The sequence below is a fragment of the Talpa occidentalis genome, unplaced genomic scaffold, assembly GCF_014898055.3.
Source record: "Talpa occidentalis isolate TD23 unplaced genomic scaffold, MPIMG_talOcc4v2.1 talOcc4.9, whole genome shotgun sequence".
Taxonomy (NCBI): Eukaryota; Metazoa; Chordata; class Mammalia; order Eulipotyphla; family Talpidae; genus Talpa; species Talpa occidentalis.
The window spans coordinates 108,927,325-108,946,548 of NW_023605305.1; the positions used below are offsets into that span (position 1 = coordinate 108,927,325).

A 19,224-nucleotide genomic window follows, 5' to 3' on the forward strand; every position below is an offset into this window, starting at 1 on the left:
ACAGCTACACTTTTTTTTTTTTTTTTTTTTTTTTAATGCAGCATTAGAGCCCTCACAGTAAACCTGACAGCTTGGTGGAACAGAGAATTGAGAGAAGATAGGTCAGGAGGGTAGCTTAGTGGGTCAGGACAGCTTTGGGCATTAGAACAGCATAGTCTGGCACATGTACAGATGAACTGTCTTTATGTATATTCATCTAAACAAGGAGTGTTACTTCAATAGCTGCAGAGATGCAAAGAGAAAACAATACATACAAGAGGCTTGGCCTTGAAGAAATTAGCTTCATTAAAAGTGATTTAATAAGGCACCTGAAGTTTCAACTTGAAAAAACAAAACAGTAGATTCTTTTTTTTTTTTTTTAAGTTTTTTTTATTTATACAAGCACTGGGTACAGTCAGAAGCGCGGAAGGGTGAGAGAATTCACCAGAGCCAGAGTGGGGAACAGAACAGGCAGGCTGACGAAATACACTGATGAGGGGAGCAGGGGGTGCGGCAGGAAAGGTCTGCGCACCATGTGGGACCCTCGCCGGCGGCCTGGGATTGAACCAGCGTTGCAGAAGCTTGCGGGCAGCTTCGCAGCCCAGCGCTCAACCACTGCGCCACAAGGGGAGGCCCAAGATTATTAATATTATATGAAAATGTGTCTCTGCGTAATATTTTTTCAGTAAATGTAACATTAATTCTAGTTTTTCTAATATATAGTGATTTATAATTGCATTCTTTGAGTACTGTTTTGGGTGGGGATGTATTTGAGTCGGATCTTTTAATCCTATTCAAGTGAATTTGTTGCAGAAGGGTCCAAAGAGCCTTATTTTGTGGGTGAGTTTCTGACCTATGAGACTGTTTCACAGCATACATCCTTAAGGTTGCAGTACCCTCTGGAGAGGTTCCAGAGTATTTCTGGAATCCGTTGCATTCTGTGGAAAAGTCTAGAGGTTCTTCAAAGATACAGAGGAAGTTCCTCTTTCCCCAGTAGAGATATTGAACATTCTTTACTGGTAATAAATACAAAGTGGCTTATTACCATGCATATGTTAAGTTTAACTTGATTTAGATTTTGGTAATGGGTTTCTTTAAACCATTATTCTAGTCATCATTGACATCTGTGAGAGAACCATGGCGTTAGTAGTCAAGAGTTACACTGCCAGGAAGATTAGGGTTTGGAAACGTATAATGAACACTGTTAGATTAAAAGAAAAGCCCTTAATCTGTAAAAGGAAGAAAAAAGGTTAAATTTTGGTAAGCATGAGTTGTAGAATTAAATTATACTATGCTACCCTGCTATACAGATACTTGTTCTCTGCCAGACCAGCCACCTTTGCGTATATGAAATTCTGCTTGCTGTTCAGTAATGAGTGTAACTTGGATGAAAGTATCTGATGTTAAAGTTTTTATGTGGAATACCCCCCACCTCCAGTGGTGCAGGGGTTTAAGACACAACCTATGAAGCTGTCCGTAGCCACTGCAGCACGAGTTCCATACCCAGCCAGGGAGCTACCCACATGGCACAGCAGACCTCTCCTGTCTCCCCTGCTGCTCCCCTCAGCAGTGTACTTCAGTCAATCTGCCTGTTCTGTTCCCCACTCTGTCTCTGGTGAATACTCTCACCCCACACCTCTGGCCTGTACCCCAGCTCTTGTATGCATAAAATAAATCTTTAAAAAAAAAAAAGTTTTTATGTGGAATGAATTCATACTTTCCTTTTATATTTTCCATATGCTTCTCCATTCTTAAGTGTCCTTGAGTTGATACTTGGTGCTAGATATCCGGGAATAAAGGTTTTAGTACTATGGTGGAAAAGTGATTTTTTTTTTCTAGCCATTAGTTATGCATGGTGTAAAGTAAACTCTTAAAGTGGTTAGGTTTTATAGATGGACGGACATGAAACTAGCAGAGAACAAATTGTTCTGCTGTGATAGAGACATCATTCAGACCGGCATGCATCTGCCAGCTGCCTGTGGTGGCACAGTGAGAGACAGTGATCTGTAATGTTTCTCTAGTGTTTCCCTCTTGCTAGCCATATTGTAATGTATAATATATTCTTAGGCAGACAGCTTGTGTGGGCTGGATTCCACCTAAGCCTTGTAAAGCTGCCAGGAAGCATCAAGGTGAATTTTTTTTTAAGCCTATTTAAATATTTAGATTCATGACTAATTTCAGTGAAATCCCTATCTAATAAACTGCTTGCTAGAAGTGAGATGGAATTTCAAGTTTATGGCTTCCTTATTAGTTGTGTGACCTTAGATTGATAAATTATTAATCTCTGCCTGTTTCTGTATAAGGAAAGTAAAGATAGTAATAAAGTATTTGCCTTATAAAGTATGGCTTTAGGTAGCTAATATGTATAAATATTAAAAAAAATAGAAGAGTGCCTGGCACTTAGTGAGTGCTAACTGCCACCACCGTCATTAGCATAATTTTAAGAATTTCCCTTCCCTGAAGCTAGATTGCTTGAATAAATGGAAAGAACACATCCCTGTCAAGGATATGGTCAATTCCATTTCTAATATGGAAGCTCTCTATCTTTGACTTGTGAAATGTCTTCTTTATCTCTAGCTAAATAAAGTATAATATGTTACTTTAAAAAGTATATATTATTAAGGTATTTTTTTTAAAAGTGTTTAAAGTATATTTCACTGAAAGGAATGAAGAAATGATAACATTGCTTCAGAATGTATTGTTAAGTGAAAAAAGCAAGGGGCAAAATTATATGAAATTATTTGTGTAATAATTTGCTGGTCCATGCATAAAGAAGACTATAAGAAATGGTGTATTTTAATTTGTTGGGGAGGGAAATTGAATGACTGGAGATAAGGATGCGGAGATTGCTATGTATCTTCTTATGTTTTTTGATTATTGAACCATGTGAATGTATTCTCTAGTTTTTAAAAACCTAAAAATAAAAGAACAGCTAGTTTTGAAATATGTATACATTTTTGCTCATCCTGTATAACATTTCTTTTTATACTATTCAGATTCACATTTGAAAGGTCTTTTACTATTCTTAATTTTTAGTGTTACTTTTTTTTAAGTCTGTTTCCCAGTGCTAAACTAAACATGAAATTTCGTCCATTCAGGGATTTGAGTCATAATCGGTTGTCTCACTGGAACATCAGCTTGGAATCTCAAACACTGCAAGAAGTGTAAGTTACATTTATTTAAATTTACATTAGATTCCTTGAGGTGATTTAGTGAATTATGAATTTGGGATATTTAAGAAATGCTGTCAAAAAATGAAGGAAAAAATTAAAATAAATTTATTTAAAAATCTATGAACTGTTACCCCAGGCTCTCTGGGCTTTGTGCCATTGGGTTGGTGATTTTAAGAAAACTGTAAAATTTAGTCTATTTTCCTGGGACCAAAAGTAAGATTTTTCACCCCTCTTCAAAGTAAATATGCTTTGTTTCTTTTTTACTAAAGTTTCAGCCAGTGAAACACCTAGTTTTTATGCCTGGACTTGTCTAAGGTGAAAGTGCCCTGTCTGATGCAGATTTATAAAAAAGTTATTTTTAGTATCATCTGGAGTGTGGGTAATGTAATTCAGTTTTCCACTTAACTGGAAGTTTTTCTTTTTAACACTGAGATGTATTGTTTTGTATTTTCTGGAAGAAAATTTCTAAAATATTAATACCAATTATTGCATTATGATATTCCAGGGCAGAGGCTATTGAGGTATAGGCCTGTTTGTCTCTTCTAAACACCTCCAGAACTCTCATATTTGTTTTTCTTTATAATTTCTTGCTGATAGGTAACTTCTTTGTGCTCTCATTGTCCTTGCATTCTCTCTTTCCCTGCCTCATATTTATTGCTCCTTATCATATGTATTGCTGGCTTAACAATTGACAAGCTTACTAGCTGAAAGAATAGACTCTGAGGAAAGACCTGACAAATACTACAGTATTGCATGGACTTTGCATGGACTTTGTAACTTCTGGTTGGTGTCTTGGAGACCTTCTGGTTTCTTTTCTGTATTCCAGAGTGTTGACATTATTCAATGATTGAAATCCTGATTAATGAGATGTGATTACTTTAGATTTGCACTGAAATATTTGACAGCCTTTTTAAAGAGCTGCTTAGACAACTTGGTGACATATATGACATCTGTAAAATTAATCATAGATTTCATTTCTTGATGGGCAAATTCATTTCATATGTGTTCTCAAGCAATCCTCTCTAATATATATAAATAATAAATAACAATTACATAAATTGTATAAATATTTGTGTTATTTATGTATTGTAAATATATGAATATATTCATAGACATGTATGTAGCAATAGATATTTGTAGAAGTATTTATATTATAAATTACATACAATTTAATTGTATATTATTGTACGTAAATGCATATATACATATACATATCAGTGTAAAGAGATGGATTAATTAATTATTCTTTAAGAAGAACTATCATAAATGTAACTATTCAAAGAACCTTGCTGGTATTAAAAAATATTTAAATGTGTGTTTGTTTCCTAACTGTTCTAATATTGATATCACTAGTGTATCTGCCCCTTGAAAACACATGTGTTATTAAAATCTCTAGTTTCTCAGTAGTACAATACTTTTTTATCATAATCTAAGTCATTCTGAGTCACATGCTTTTTTCAACGTTGGCATCTAACCTCAATAATATGCCTTAGTCAGAAATCAGAACTCAAGAGGTAACATTTTCCTCGCTAAACTTTTACATCTATTTTCCACCTGTCCAGGAAAATGAATTACAATGAGCTAACAGAAATTCCCTATTTTGGAGAACCAACATCTAATATTACTCTTCTCTCATTGTAAGTAAACAGGATTTCAGATCTTTTATTTGAATTATGAACAGTATATAGTTCTTTAAATTTTGTTTTATGTTCCCTTATTATGTAATCACTGGCAGTAGCTTTAATATTGTCTTTGTTTTGTAGAGTTCATAATATAATCCCAGAAATAAATGCAGAGGCATTGCAGTTTTACCCTGCTCTTGAGAGTTTAGATCTTAGCTCAAATATAATATCAGAAATCAAGACATCTTCATTTCCTCGAATGCACCTTAAATACCTGTAAGTAAAATAGTTTAAATCGATCTACTTTAAAGTGTTTAAAATAGTTTAAATAGATGTACTTTAAAGTGATTATTGATACTTACCTTTCCAGAAATGTCTGTTATTATAATTTGATATGTTTATGTGAAACAAACCTAGGATCAGCTTTTTGGGTTTCTTTCGTTGTTGAGTTTTTTTCTCCCCTCTGAAAGAAGGGCACTATTGTCAGAAAATAATGATGAGTATCTAGGATAATTTTAAGGGTTTGATGCTGGATTTTTTTTCCCCACTAATGATTTTCTAAAAGGTAAATAGCAGCGATTTGTTAAATGGTGACTTACTCTCTGTAACGATGATGATGATGATGATAATTAGCTTGTGTGCCAGTGTTTTTTTTTTTTTTTTAAAGATTTATTTATTTATTAATAAAAACACTGGGTATAGTCAGAAGTGTGGGAGGATGAGAGAATTCACCAGAGCCAGAGTGGGGAACAGAACAGGCAGACTGACGAAACACACTGCTGAGGGGAGCAGTGGGCGGCAGGAGAGGTCTGTCGCGCCATGGTGGCCGGGGATCGAACCGGTGCTGCAGAGGCTGCAGGTAGCTTCACAGCCCAGCACTCAACTGCTGTGCCACCATAGGGAGGCCCATGTGTGCCAGTGTTTTTACAAAGTATATTCACACATACTGTTGTATAATCCAAATGAAGTAGGTGTTACCCTTATTTTATAGTTGAAAAAACAAAGCAGGTAAATGATTTGTAAAATTATATATGATTTCTGAGTTGTAGGTCTGGGGCTCATAGACTTTGGGCAGTTTTCCAGAAATAGAATTTGTTGTTTCACTTAATATATTTTGTTATCTTGTTCATTTTAGAAATTTGAGTAATAATAGGATAACCACCTTGGAGGCTGGTTGCTTTGATAATTTATCAAGTTCCTTATTAGTGGTAAAGTTAAACCGGAACAGAATTAGCATGATTCCACCCAAGATCTTCAAGCTACCTCACCTTCAATTCTTGTAAGTAACTAAATTGATTATAAGAAGATAATGTTTCCATTTATAATGTCTTTTTCTTTTTGATTATTATTAAAGCAAATCACCAAACCATTTTCTCATGTTAAAAGTATTTTTTTGATTAAAGGGAACTTAAAAGAAACAGAATTAAAGTTGTGGAAGGTCTGACATTCCAAGGACTTGACTCCTTAAGATCTTTGAAAATGCAGCGGAATGGAATTAGCAAACTTAAGGATGGTGCTTTTTTTGGCTTGGATAACATGGAAGAACTGTAAGTACTAGGTGGAGCCTAAATAGATTATTAGGAAAGGAGTAGGACTAGGATTTTTACTGCCAAATGGCTAGGGAGTTACCGTAATTATCCGTATATTAGTTCTCTCTTTCGTTTGTTGATATGAAGTAAGTGTGCACAGAACTCTTTAAGCTTTGTTAGATAATCTGCTATCTTTGTCATCATTTTTCCCAAACATTTTATCTAAAAGTTTTATATTTCCTTAATGTTTTGACTGATGAAAATTTTCAGAATTTATCCAGAACAGGTATATTATACCTCTTGGTGTGTTAATTTTATAAATCTGATATTTTAGCATTTCTGGCACTGAATCTTAAGATACAAATACTTACTGAATCGCATTTGACTCATTTGGGTTGGACAAAGGTGTATGCCTCTCTGAGCAAAACTCGACACAGATTTTTGTATTCTCATTGTCGTGCCTGTTGTGAAATGCCTTGTTCTGAAACCTTTTCTCTCTGCTTTCTTTGATTTTTAGAGAGTTGGAGCATAATAACCTCACAGAAGTGAACAAGGGGTGGCTTTACGGCTTGCGAATGTTACAACAACTCTATGTGAGCCAGAATGCTGTTGAAAGAATCAGCCCTGATGCATGGGAGTTCTGTCAAAGGCTATCGGATCTGTAAGTGTTGGGTGCTATATCAGTGGGGCTGGTGGAGAAAATCATTGCCATGGCCAGTAAGAGATCTAACATCCCTCTTTAGACATTAGTTAGAATAAGAACATGAAAATTGAACTAAAATGCAATGAATTTCTTACTTGTTTTCTATTTTCAGTGATTTATCTTATAACCAGTTGACCCGCCTGGATGAATCTGCCTTTGTGGGTTTGAGCTTACTGGAGAGATTGAATTTAGGGGACAACAGAATAACTCACATAGCTGATGGTGTATTTAGGTTTCTTTCCAATCTTCAGATACTGTGAGTATATTGTCTTTATTTCTCTCTAATGTTTTAAATCAGTAAAACAAATAAAACAAGTCAATCTGTGAATTTATATGTTAATGTTTTGTGGTTCTTTTACTATTCCTTCTTATCTATCGCTGACCAGTTCAGTTTGTACTTTAATTCTGAGTCAGTCTACTTAACAAGAAAGCATCTCTCGTTGTACCAGTTACTGGGAAATAAAACAGTCGTTAGTGTGAGAAATTCACATTCTCTTGTTCCTCTGACTTGAACAGTGTGCTAAAACTCATTCAGAGGGATGCAACATGTGTAGTAGGAGCAATACTCACAGGAGGCCTGTTGGCTGTTAATAATTTGTTGCATGACTTTGAACAGAAAAAAACTTCTTATAGGGGCCTCCCCGGTGGCCTAGCGGTTGAGCGCTGGGTTGTGAAGCTGCCCGCAGCCTCTGCGGCGCCGGTTCGATCCCTGGCTGCTCCCCGGCCACCGGAGGAGGGTGCCACATGGCGCGCAGACCTCTCCTGCCGCCCACTGCTCCCCTCAGCAGTGTACTTCGGTCCTTCTGCTCCCTGCTCTGGCTCTGGTGAATTCTCTCACCCTCCTGTGCTTCTGACTGTACCCAGTGCTTGTATGAATAAATAAATAAATCTTTAAAAAAAAAAACAAACTTATTATATGCTGGTGTTTCAGATTCTAGGCTATTGTTCTTTTCCACGTTATGGGGCAGAGGTTTACAGAGATTGAAATGATTTGTTTTAGTCACATAGTCTGTGTTTGGACATTAGAACTCAGATCTGTTTAATATAAAACCTCCTGTGCTTTTTTCCATACCATGAGATGAACAAACTCACTTAGCCTTTCCTGGGTGACATTTTCTTTGTCTTTTGGTTCAGTGAAGGAAGGATATAGGATTAGATGGTTGCCAAGGCATTTCAATTCTAAAATTCTATGGCTCTGTAAATTGAATGTAGTGTAAATTGATCATGGAATATAGTTTTATTAGATGAGATATTTTAATGAAAGACAGTAATCTAGCATAGCGCAGAATAAGAAAGAGATTGTAATTAGAATTTGTAGATCTTAAGTTCTTGAATAGGGGGCTTTCTGGTCATCAGATTCAGAATTAATGAAAGATCTCAGAAAAGAGGGTTTCAACGTTGGGAACTAAAGAAATAAAGCATGGTTATTTGTGAAAGTGTGTAAACGTGCGTGAATATGAGTTTGATCTTATTTTTTAAATTTAATGAGATAGTCTTCCTTCAGATTTGGCTTTGAAAACTTGGAGGTGATTTTCTTTCTTTTTTTCCCTTTTCTACATTTTCAGAGGTGAAACAAGATAGTCCAAATTCAGGAACTTAGATGCAGCTGTAGCCTTTTCACAGATCAAGAGATGGCAGGGCCTCCCTGGTGGTACAGTAGTTAAGTCTCAGCAGTATTACCCCTGGGGCCTGAGTTTGAGTCCCAGCCCATGGAGCTAACCCACATGTGGTGCAGCAGACCTCTCCCATCTCACCCACTGCTTCCCTTAGTAGTGTATTTCAGTAGATCTGCTTCTTCTGCTCCCCACTCTGTCTCTGGTGAATCCTCTCACCCCGCACCTCTAGCCTACACCCACTTCTTTGATGCATAAATAAATAAAGAAATAAATTAATTAAAAAAAGATGGCAGACAGGGTCTTTTGGTAGACCTCTGATGATTACTTTTTAGTGTTAAAGATTAGGAAAGTAATTGCAGGAATAAATGATTGTCTAATGCTGTAGAGATAAAGCAGAGTTAGGATCAGACCTGAGAAATTCTGACTTTAGTCCAGTGCTCTTGATAAAGTGAATTTTGTTAGCTTTTCATGTCAAGTAAAGATAACTAAATGAGAAGGGTTATCTCTTATCTCTTTACTATAAATAATGCAACTTTATGTTTTATAAAGCAAAAAGGTTTATGCTTTATTACGAGATGACTTAAGGAGGCATAAATGATTAAATATCTTCTACTAGTAGTTTCTCCATCAGGACATCGTGTGGTGCATTTCCTCTGAGAATGGATTGGAGAATTTTAAAAGTCCATAATTTTCCTTTCAAAGGAAAAAGAGTGATCACTTTAACACCTGGGTATATCGAACTTCTCAGAGAGCATGTTCAATCGCCATGAAGCTGTGAAGCTCTATATTGATAATATTCTTAGTCATTTAAATTTAAGGACCAAGCGGAAGGCTTGAGTCCCCAGAAATCCTGTCAGTCTGAAATCAGATTTGTTAGCCATATCCCCTGCATCTTTAAATACTTTTGCTTTTTGCAGGACCTGACTATAATTTTTAATGTGCTACTGTAATTAGGGGTATTAGCTAGGAAAATTAATTCTTAAGTTGCTTGATTTATCAAGGCTAGCTTAATTGCTAGCTTATAAGAATCACTTCTTACATGCTTATTACAGATAGTCCTTAAAAAAGAAGAGTTAAGTCTTCATCATAAATAACTATTAAAATGAGGATCAGAAGTAGAACTTGTACCATGGCATTGCCACGCCAGGATGCTGCCTGAGGTGTAATTGTCATGTTGACTAACAAACTGTCTTTCCCTGAAAATTTTGTAGAAATTTAAGAAATAATGAAATTTCATGGGCCATAGAAGATGCTAATGAAGCCTTTGCTGGACTCACCAGTCTCACTAAATTGTATGTATTTACAATAACTGTGTATCTACAAAGGTATATTTTGAATACCCAATCGTGTGGCAGAATTATGTCTATTTGGTATGGCTAGAAAGTCTGAGCCTTCTAATATCTACTAAAGGAAGAAGTTTGGTTGTTTATATTGTTTTTTGAGGTATTTTATTTTGTTTTCTGTGGTGGGGTACTTAAAGGAAAATTATTTCTGAAACAAATTTCTATTCAAGTAAAGAAATGCACTGAGAAATGAGTTGAACCAATAATCTGCTTAGTCGTGAGATTTATGGGTATTTATCTAGCAAGAGAGAATGCTTTCAAGTAAGATTTTAGATCTTCTCCCATGCGAACTTCTCCAAGGCTTCTCTGTTTGTCAGAAGTTCTCTGACCTGGTGATTTTTTTGCTAACATGGGAGAAACTGGGTATAAGATGTAGTTTCACATGTGAAAACTACCAGTGTATCAGAGGGTGGTTGTTCGCAGGTACCTCATTGGATTCCAGCATCTTTATAGACTCCTTCATTCTGTGTTTTGCATTGGTTAAGTAAAGCTTTGAAGCTTTCTTAAAAACTTATGTTAAGCGTTTTCCTACCTTTTACAGGTAAATGTTTAATGAGTTAATTTTGTTTAGTGGAGAGTCTTATTAGAAAGGTCTGTTTGTATTTCAGAATCTTACAAGGAAATCAGATTAAGTCAGTTACAAAGAAAGCATTCTTTGGCCTTGAATCCCTTGAGCATCTGTAAGTATTTTGCATCCATTTTGCTCAGTATATAAATAATCTTTGCTACTAGCAAGGTTTTCATGACCATGTAAAGTGTTTATATAACTTAATTATAGAAATGGTGACTGGGAATGTTTTATTTCTCTTCATTTCAGAGATTTGAACAACAATGCCATAATGTCTATCCAAGAAAATGCTTTTTCTCAGACTCGCTTGAAAGAATTGTAAGTAACTAAAGTCTTTTTATTACCAGTTAGATCATTATCTGTACTTGTGCTTAAAGTATGATGAATGTGACCCAAAGGTTTCTAGAAGTACACAGTTCAGGCAAGAAAACAGAAGTTTCAATACTCAGTTATTTTAGTGATTGGATGTAACTAAAAATAACCCAATAGTGAGAAGGTAAGTGTCACCAAACCTTTTTTTGGCCTGTGTTGCTGCCCATGGTTATGGTTAAAGAGACTGTAGTACTGCTCCCCTGCTCTGTGTATACTCTCCTGGTCCTCCCCGTGCCCTCTTTAGCCCCTTCTTCCTTTTATATTGTCAGAAGCTTGTGTTCCCAATCCTTCCCCTTGGGGGGTGTTTAAGGTATTATGTAATGTTTTTTAAACCTTCTAGCACTTTCAATATAATGGTCATAGACAACATTTCTGATCTGTTCAAAGTATTGAAATGTTCAAAAACTGTTAAATAATTGTAATAGGAAAACCATTTTCATATTTTTTTTGTTAATTGCTCTTAAAGGTTTAGAGATTTCCCAGGGGGAGGGATGGTTAATTTTAAACTTGGGTGATTCACATATTCAGCACGGGGTAAGAATCAGTGGGCTATAACTGTTTATCTTGCCTTGCCTGAAAGCTTGTCAAAGGAAGGTCTGTGGACCAGAACTGAGATAAGAATAGACATTTAGAGTAAGCATTTAGAAACTTGTAGCTTAGAACAAGTTAACATTATTGAGACACCTCTATTTACTTTATAAAAGTGTTGCTCTAAGATTGGATATTTGAAAAACAGATGTTCTAGAAGTGTAAGTTCAAATGCCTACGTTTAAATTCTTTTCCCATTCTTTCTAACAGTGGACAAATTGTTTAGCCTGAGACTCAGTTTCCCTTTTTAGAATGTGATGACAATAATTTGTTTATTCAAGAAATTCTTTTTTTATATAATTTTTTAAAAAGATTTATTTATGCATACAAGAGCTGGGGCACAGGCCAGAGGTGTGGGAGGTGAGAGGATTCACCAGAGACAAAGTGGGGAACAGAACAGGCAGAGCAACTGAGATACACTGCTGAGGAGCAGCGGGCGAGTCAGGAGAGGTCTGCTGCACCATGTAGGCAGCTCCCTGGCCGGGGATTGAACTCATGCTGCAGTGGCTGCAGATTGCTTCATAGGTTGCGTCTTAACCCCTTGCGTCACCAGGGAGGCCTTATTTAAGAAATTCTTATCCTCTACTGTGTGAGTTACCGTTAGAGATGCTAAAAGCAGTAGTAAACAATACAGAAGTCTCTATCCTAAAAGTCTCTTGCGATAAATGCTTGTTGATAAAATAATAGTATCTAATTATATTCAAGATTTCCTCATTGCCAAAAAATGTCCTTTATAATAACTATTTTTTCCAATTAAAGATCACAGATTACATTGTATTGGCTCTTTGGTCTCCTTTAATCTAAAAATAGGTCCCATTCCCCCCTCCTTTTTTTTTCCAGTACTCTTATGACACTAATATTTGAGGAATTGAGGGTGACAGTCTTGACTTTGTTTTCTCATGATTAAATACAAGATATTTCTTTTCCTCTTTGTTTCCGCAGGATTTTGAACACAAGCAGTTTGCTTTGTGACTGCCACTTGAAGTGGTTGCTTCAGTGGCTGGTTGATAATAACTTTCAGCATTCTGTGAATGTAAGCTGTGCACACCCTGAGTGGCTAGCAAGGCAGAGCATCCTAAATGTGGATCTGAAAGATTTTGTCTGTGGTTCGTATTTCTGCTTTAAAACTTTGTATATCACACTTATTATCTTACCATAGTTAAGAATGAAACCAGGGTGCTTTTTAATTTTTATATGGTGTAATAATAGATTAAATTTTATATTCTTTGACTTAATACTTAGAGGCAGTTCCCCCCCCCCCCCTTCACGTTTGTTCTTACAGTATCATTTTGAATGGCAGTATAATGGCATTTTAATGTGGGCCTTTCCATTTTTGGAGGATTATTAACCTTAGAATAAATATTCAGATGTAAGATTCCTAAATCAAAAAGTATAGTTTTTTTTTTTTTTTACATGAGTTCATTCAAAAGTAGGCATTTTTAAAAGTAGGTCTTGAAAGTGCTATATAGGTATTTTCACATTAAGAAGACAGCAAGCACTGGTTTATGTTTTCACTAGCAGTGTCTCAATGTACAATTTTTTGAAGTTTGTATTTTTGATGCATTTTCGTAAGGCTTAAGTGACAGGGATTTGGATTGTTTTGGAGAGGGAAGGGCGGGCAGTCATAGACAAGTTGTCTTGATTCTTGCATTTACTTATGATTGCACTAACTTATAAATTGAATCTATAGAAGCAAAAATATAACTGACATGCCTCCTGCTCCATTTCCCCCCCACTTAGATGATTTTCTGAAGCCACAGATAAGCAGGCACCCTGAAAACACGATTGCTCTGCGAGGCATGAACGTGACTCTGACGTGCACTGCAGTGAGCAGCAGTGATTCACCCATGTCTACTGTGTGGCGCAAAGACAGTGAAATCTTGTATGATACTGAGATTGAGAATTTTGTTCGTTATCAGCAGCAAGCTGGAGAAGCTCTGGAATATACTAGTGTCTTACATCTTTTCAATGTAAACTTCACAGATGAAGGAAAATATCAGTGCATTGCAACTAATCACTTTGGTTCTAATTATTCCTGTAAAGCCAAACTGACTGTGAATGGTAAGGAATTATGCTCCTGCATCGTTTTGTAGATAGAAGGGTTTTTCATATTTAGTTTTTGACTCACTTGACAAAGAAAATGAGGTTAAACCCAGATGGTTGAGGGGAATTCTGTTTTTGTCTTGGTTGTGAAAATGTATATAGACTGCATTGCCAGTTTGCCTACTTACTGTCCCTAGTTGTTTTTTGGTTAAGGGGGTAAAAGGTGAAATCCATGGCCACAGGAGATCGGCTGTTTTCACTGTTGTTTGTGCTTTGATAAAATTCTTTTGAAATTATCCGTTTTCTTTTTAGAACCAAAAGTGTTCTGAAAACTATGAAATGTATTTCTGACACTGTTCACAGAACCTTCTAGTACCTATAGCTGGTATTTACGGCATCTCTGGATCTAGTGATAATTATTATCTAAATGTAGTTTTTTGAAATTAGTGCTCTTCTTGATTGTGACTGTAAAAAAACCCTTCAAATTAGTTTGGTTTCTCTTTTGCCTATCAGTTTGAATTAACTACAGCATTTTAGGCTTATGCAACCAAAAGATGTTTTTATCTTTTGGTTGTGAGATTTCAGAAGGCATACATTTTTTTAATCATGCAGTTGTCCCAAGAACTTTGTAGATGTTAGTTTGGGGAAGTTTATTCTCTTAAGTGAGGAGTCCATAAATATCAGATTTTAGAATAGGAGTTTAGAAAGGTTTGTAGCCTTCTGCTTTCCTGTTCTAATCAGGGAGGTCAGGTAGGTGTGTCTTGCATCCTAGAAGAGTTAATCCGTCACTATGCTCTACACATCTGAGGTTCTGGGAGAAGAGATGGCCTCTGGAACTAAATTCATTATCATCCAGAAAATAAATCTTCTCAAAGAAATGGAGCATTATAGTAGTTGGTATTTTGCTTAACAGATTCCCCTGTTTATATATGTATTTGTATGTGCGTGCACACACACACAGAGTAATTTCCCCTCACTTGTTGCTCTTTCTTGGAACAGAAATGCCATCTTTTCTGAAAACACCAATGGATCTAACTATTCGCACTGGTGCCATGGCCAGACTAGAATGTGCTGCGGAGGGGCACCCTGCACCACAGATTTCCTGGCAGAAAGATGGTGGCACTGACTTTCCTGCTGCTCGAGAAAGACGCATGCATGTCATGCCTGAGGACGATGTCTTCTTCATCGCAAATGTGAAAATAGAAGACATGGGGATCTACAGCTGCATGGCCCAGAACACAGCAGGAGGCCTTTCAGCGAATGCCTCTCTTACAGTCTTAGGTATGTCCCTTGCTTATGTTGAAACTTTTTTATGGGAATTTACTCTTGGTCTTTTTTTTTTTTAAGTGTCTGTTAGGAAATTTTTTTTTTAAGATTTATTTATTTATGCATACAAGAACTGGGGTACAGGCCAGAGGCTGTGGGGGGTGAGAGGATTCACCAGAGACAGAGTGGGGAACAGAACAGGCAGACTGATGGAAACACACTGCTGAGGGGAGCAGCGGGCGAGACAGGAGAGGTCTACTGCGCCGTGTGAGTCAGCTCCCTAGCCAGGGATCAAACTTGTGCTTCAGTGGCTCCCCATAGCTTCATAGTGCTGCATCTTAACCCCTTGCGACATTAGGGAGGGCCCCTGCTCTTGGTCTTAATGGCGATAAAAGTCTAATTTAAGATTTCAGTTGTGATCCTTTTATCTTGGTCACCTTATTTTGCCAATTTACATGGGGTTAGTGACAGCCTAGGGTATTAGTAGACCAGATAACTGAAATCTGGGGAAATTCTGGGGGCAGAATTAGAGGAGTTTATCACGTGAATTGAAAATTGAAATCTTGGGCCTCCCTGGTGGCGCAGCGGTTGAGCGCTGGGTTGCGAAGCTGCCTGCGGCCTCTGCAGCGCCGGTTCCATCCCCGGCTGCTCCCTGGCCACCGGAGGAGGGTCCCACATGGCGCGCAGACCTCTCCTGCCGTCCGCTGCTCCCCTCAGCAGTGTACTTCGGTCCTTCAGCCTGCTCTGCTCCCCGCTCTGGCTCTGGTGAATTCTCTCACCCTCCCGCGCTTCTGACTGTACCCAGTGCTTGTATAAACACAAAACAAACAAATAAAAAAAAAAAAAAAAAGAAAATTGAAATCTTTATTTCAGTCTTTCCTATTCCATTTCCCTCTTTAAGATTTCTACTTCAATACATTTTTTTCTACTGTTCAGCTTAATAGATACTGTTGAATCAGTTTACATGCTGCTTCACAGAGAACTCAAGACAATTTAACTGTTTTCTCCCTTGTTCATTTTTAAAACACTAAAAATATTCTGGATAAATTTCCTGTTTTCCTTCCATTGTGTTCTTAGTCCTATCCTTTGGTTGAATATCTTTTCCCTGACTTGACTAGGTTTTTTTGCTTATGAAAACTTTTTTTTTTTCCATAGAATTCACATCCAAGTCAAATTCTACTTTCTAATTCTCTATTCCCCTAAATGTTAAGGTGGTTTTTTAAAAAGTGTGTTGGCTTGCATTTACTTGTATATCAGAAAAATAAGTTTTTGTTTTAAAAATTTTAAATATGCAGAATATTAGGGGGAAAAAGAAGGGAAAGTTAAATAAAGACATTTTGGCATATTTGTTCTGGAGCTTTTTTAATACTCATTTTTATGTAACTATACCTCCTCTTTTCCACTTAATGTTGTATTATAAGAGTTACCCTATCATAAAATCTTCATAAATTGAAGGTTATTAATAATAACTATTGTTATTATAGTATGGCCATATTGTAATTTACTTTCATTTTTCTGCTAGATTTTAAAAAGGTTTTTAAGATTTTTCTTCTAATGTTTAAAATTGCAACTAATTTTATAATAAACATTTTTGTGTATAAAACTTTGAATTTATTAGAATAGCTTGCCCCAATTGGAATTATTAAGATAAAATGTAGATTTTTTTTGAAATTTGTGCTCTTTAACTTAATTAACTTAATCCTCTTGTGAATATATGAAAGAAGTCATTTCACCTTAACCTCATATTTCACTGGCATGTAAGACATAAAATTGCTCAATACGATTTTTTAATACATCTTTTTGTTAGAAACACCTTCCTTTATTAGACCCCTGGAGGACAAGACGGTGACCCGAGGGGAAACTGCAGTGTTACAGTGCATAGCTGGAGGGAGTCCCGTCCCCCGCCTCAACTGGACCAAGGATGATGGGCCACTCCTGGTGACAGAACGACACTTCTTTGCTGCAGCCAACCAGCTCCTCATCATTGTAGATGCTGGCCTAGAAGATGCTGGGAAATACACCTGCATTATGTCTAACACCCTTGGCACAGAACGTGGTCACATTTACCTGAATGTCATTTCATCCCCTAATTGTGACTCTTCCCAGAGTAGCATTGGGCATGAAGATGATGGCTGGACCACGGTTGGCATTGTCATCATTGTTGTGGTCTGCTGTGTTGTGGGCACCTCCTTGATCTGGGTCATTGTTATTTACCATATGAGAAGGAAAAATGAAGACTATAGTATCACAAACACAGGTAGGTGGTACCCAGTTGACACCTGGGCATTATATTTGACTTGAGAATATAGTATAGAGTTTACTGTAAAACAAAGGAAGAAGCTTTGAATATTTACCTATGTGTGGTAAATAGTAAATAGGAAAGAAAAGTTTTTCTGTTAAAATATTCATCTTGCTATAATGAAGCCTCACTGATGACTAATTCCCAAGAATTTGTAGACACTGCTCCAGAACTTACAAATACATAATGGGTACCCTTTTTTTTTTTTTAAGATTTATTTAATTTATTTATTTATACAATCACTGGGTACAGTCAGAAGTGTGGGAGGGTGAGAGAATTCACCAGAACCAGAGCGGGGAACAGAATAGGCAGACTGATGAAATAAACTGCTGAGGGGAGCAGAGGGCGCGGCAGGAAAGGTCTGTGCACCATGTGGGACCCTCCCCGGCGGCCGGGGATTGAACCAGTGCTGCAGAGGCTGCGGGCAGCTTCGCAGCCCAGCGCTCAACCGCTGCACCACCAGGGGAGGCCCAATAGGCACCCTTTCTTTAATGCCCTAAAGCTTATTTCCTTGGTAATTTCCCTGAAGGGAAGAGCGAACCCCTCATGACACATCAGTCTTTCATACCCTTCCCCTCAAAATCTTGTGAGAAAAGAGGTCCAGCTACAAAGATTATGGTAGCGTGTCTGTCTGGAAAGATCTTAGACTTTCTTTTGCTAATGCTTTAAAGTGAAGCTTTGATAAGAATTCTAGTGAGAAATATTTTGGAGGGAAATACAGCTATTGAGTTTCTAGGTCCCTAACATTTTTCTGGCCAACAGTATCAAAGTATAAAGCATTCACAAAACAGTCGTTTGAGTGTTGGCTTAAGTTGCTTAACTTTGAGAGTTACAGGTGTCTCTTTTATAGAGGAACTTAATCTGCCTGCAGACATTCCCAGCTACTTGTCTTCCCAAGGAACTCTGTCCGAGCCCCAGGAAGGCTACAGCAACTCTGAAGCAGGCAGCCATCAGCAACTTATGCCTCCTGCCAACGGATATTTACACAAAGGTGCTGACGGTAAGGACTCTGTCATATATGCTTACAGTTTCAACCTACCCCATAGAGTTTCCTTTTCAGTATATAGTTTTCCCCTCTAATTTAAATACTTAAGTAAAATGCTCAGTGAAATAATTTTACCTCAAGCAGAATAGGATGAAAACTAAATAATGTCTTAGCAGAAGAGGAAATCTTCTAATAGAAAGGAGAAACATCTTCACACAAGGGACTGGAGTGCACAGCAGAGGCACCCAACCAACGTACTATTGATACATGAAGGAGATAACCCTTTTATTCTTTTCAGGCATGAGAATCCTTTTGACCATACCCAAGGAAGGTTTATTTCACCTGCTAATAGGTAGATTCTAAAGTTTTAAGGGCAGTGATGGTCCTCAGCATATATTGGATAACATAAGAGAGATATAAAATGTCTCTAATTAAATGAACCCAACTTTTTAGCTCTTCAGCTCTTCCCAGTCTACCCTCCCCATGGTTGTTGACAGACACCAGGGAGGTGAATTAAAGAATAGAAAAATTAGTAGAAAAATTGGGCTTAATGCTTAGCTCCCCTTTCCAGCTCTGTAACCATGAAAAAGTTACTTAAGATCTGAGGTTGAATTTCATCATTGAAAAATAAACAGTATTTTATAAAGCACTTCTTTCAAGATTCCTATAGATACTCTCAACAAATCTATATAGTACTTCAAGTGCCCTACAAATGAAGGGTCCATTCTACAGAGAATTTTTAAGTTGAGTGAACAGAACGTCTCTATTTAATCAACTGGTAAATTTAATTGATGAATTGGTTTTAGTTTGACCTTCCATGGAGAAGGGGGTATTACACTTTTAAAAGAATACCTAAAAGCTCTGAAATTTGTGTGAAATAACAGTTCTGTTGCTTAGTCATGAGTAAATAAATCGCTCTTTATTTTTCACTCTTTCCTCTCATATTTCCTTTTTTTTTTTTTAAATTTATTTATTTATCCATGCAAGAGCTCGGGTACAGGCCAGAGATGCAGTGGGTGAGAAGATTCACCAGACAGAGTGGGGGACAGAACAGGCAGATTAACTGAAATCCACTGCTGAGGGGAGCAGTGGGCGAGTCAGGAGAGGTCTGCTGCGCCATGTGGGTAGCTCCCTGGCT

General features: G+C 37.1%; 1 protein-coding gene across 3 annotated transcripts in view; it reads left to right on the top strand.

The window, feature by feature from the left end:
- Positions 1 to 19,224, top strand: part of LRIG2 (leucine rich repeats and immunoglobulin like domains 2) — a 44,588-nt gene that overhangs the window by 17,459 nt on the left and 7,905 nt on the right. For 2 of the 3 annotated variants that reach the window (XM_037500605.2, XM_037500607.2), the window contains exons 2-16: positions 3,078 to 3,143; positions 4,715 to 4,789; positions 4,916 to 5,050; positions 5,910 to 6,053; positions 6,178 to 6,321; positions 6,821 to 6,964; positions 7,119 to 7,262; positions 9,834 to 9,914; positions 10,574 to 10,645; positions 10,783 to 10,851; positions 12,436 to 12,599; positions 13,234 to 13,554; positions 14,536 to 14,817; positions 16,610 to 17,059; positions 17,952 to 18,101. In XM_037500605.2, coding sequence (XP_037356502.1) covers positions 4,719 to 4,789; positions 4,916 to 5,050; positions 5,910 to 6,053; positions 6,178 to 6,321; positions 6,821 to 6,964; positions 7,119 to 7,262; positions 9,834 to 9,914; positions 10,574 to 10,645; positions 10,783 to 10,851; positions 12,436 to 12,599; positions 13,234 to 13,554; positions 14,536 to 14,817; positions 16,610 to 17,059; positions 17,952 to 18,101 — 2,371 coding nt within the window. In that variant the 5' untranslated portion in view covers positions 3,078 to 3,143; positions 4,715 to 4,718. The remainder of the gene's footprint in view (positions 1 to 3,077; positions 3,144 to 4,714; positions 4,790 to 4,915; positions 5,051 to 5,909; positions 6,054 to 6,177; positions 6,322 to 6,820; positions 6,965 to 7,118; positions 7,263 to 9,833; positions 9,915 to 10,573; positions 10,646 to 10,782; positions 10,852 to 12,435; positions 12,600 to 13,233; positions 13,555 to 14,535; positions 14,818 to 16,609; positions 17,060 to 17,951; positions 18,102 to 19,224) is intronic. The other variant, XM_037500606.2, reaches the window with a different exon arrangement.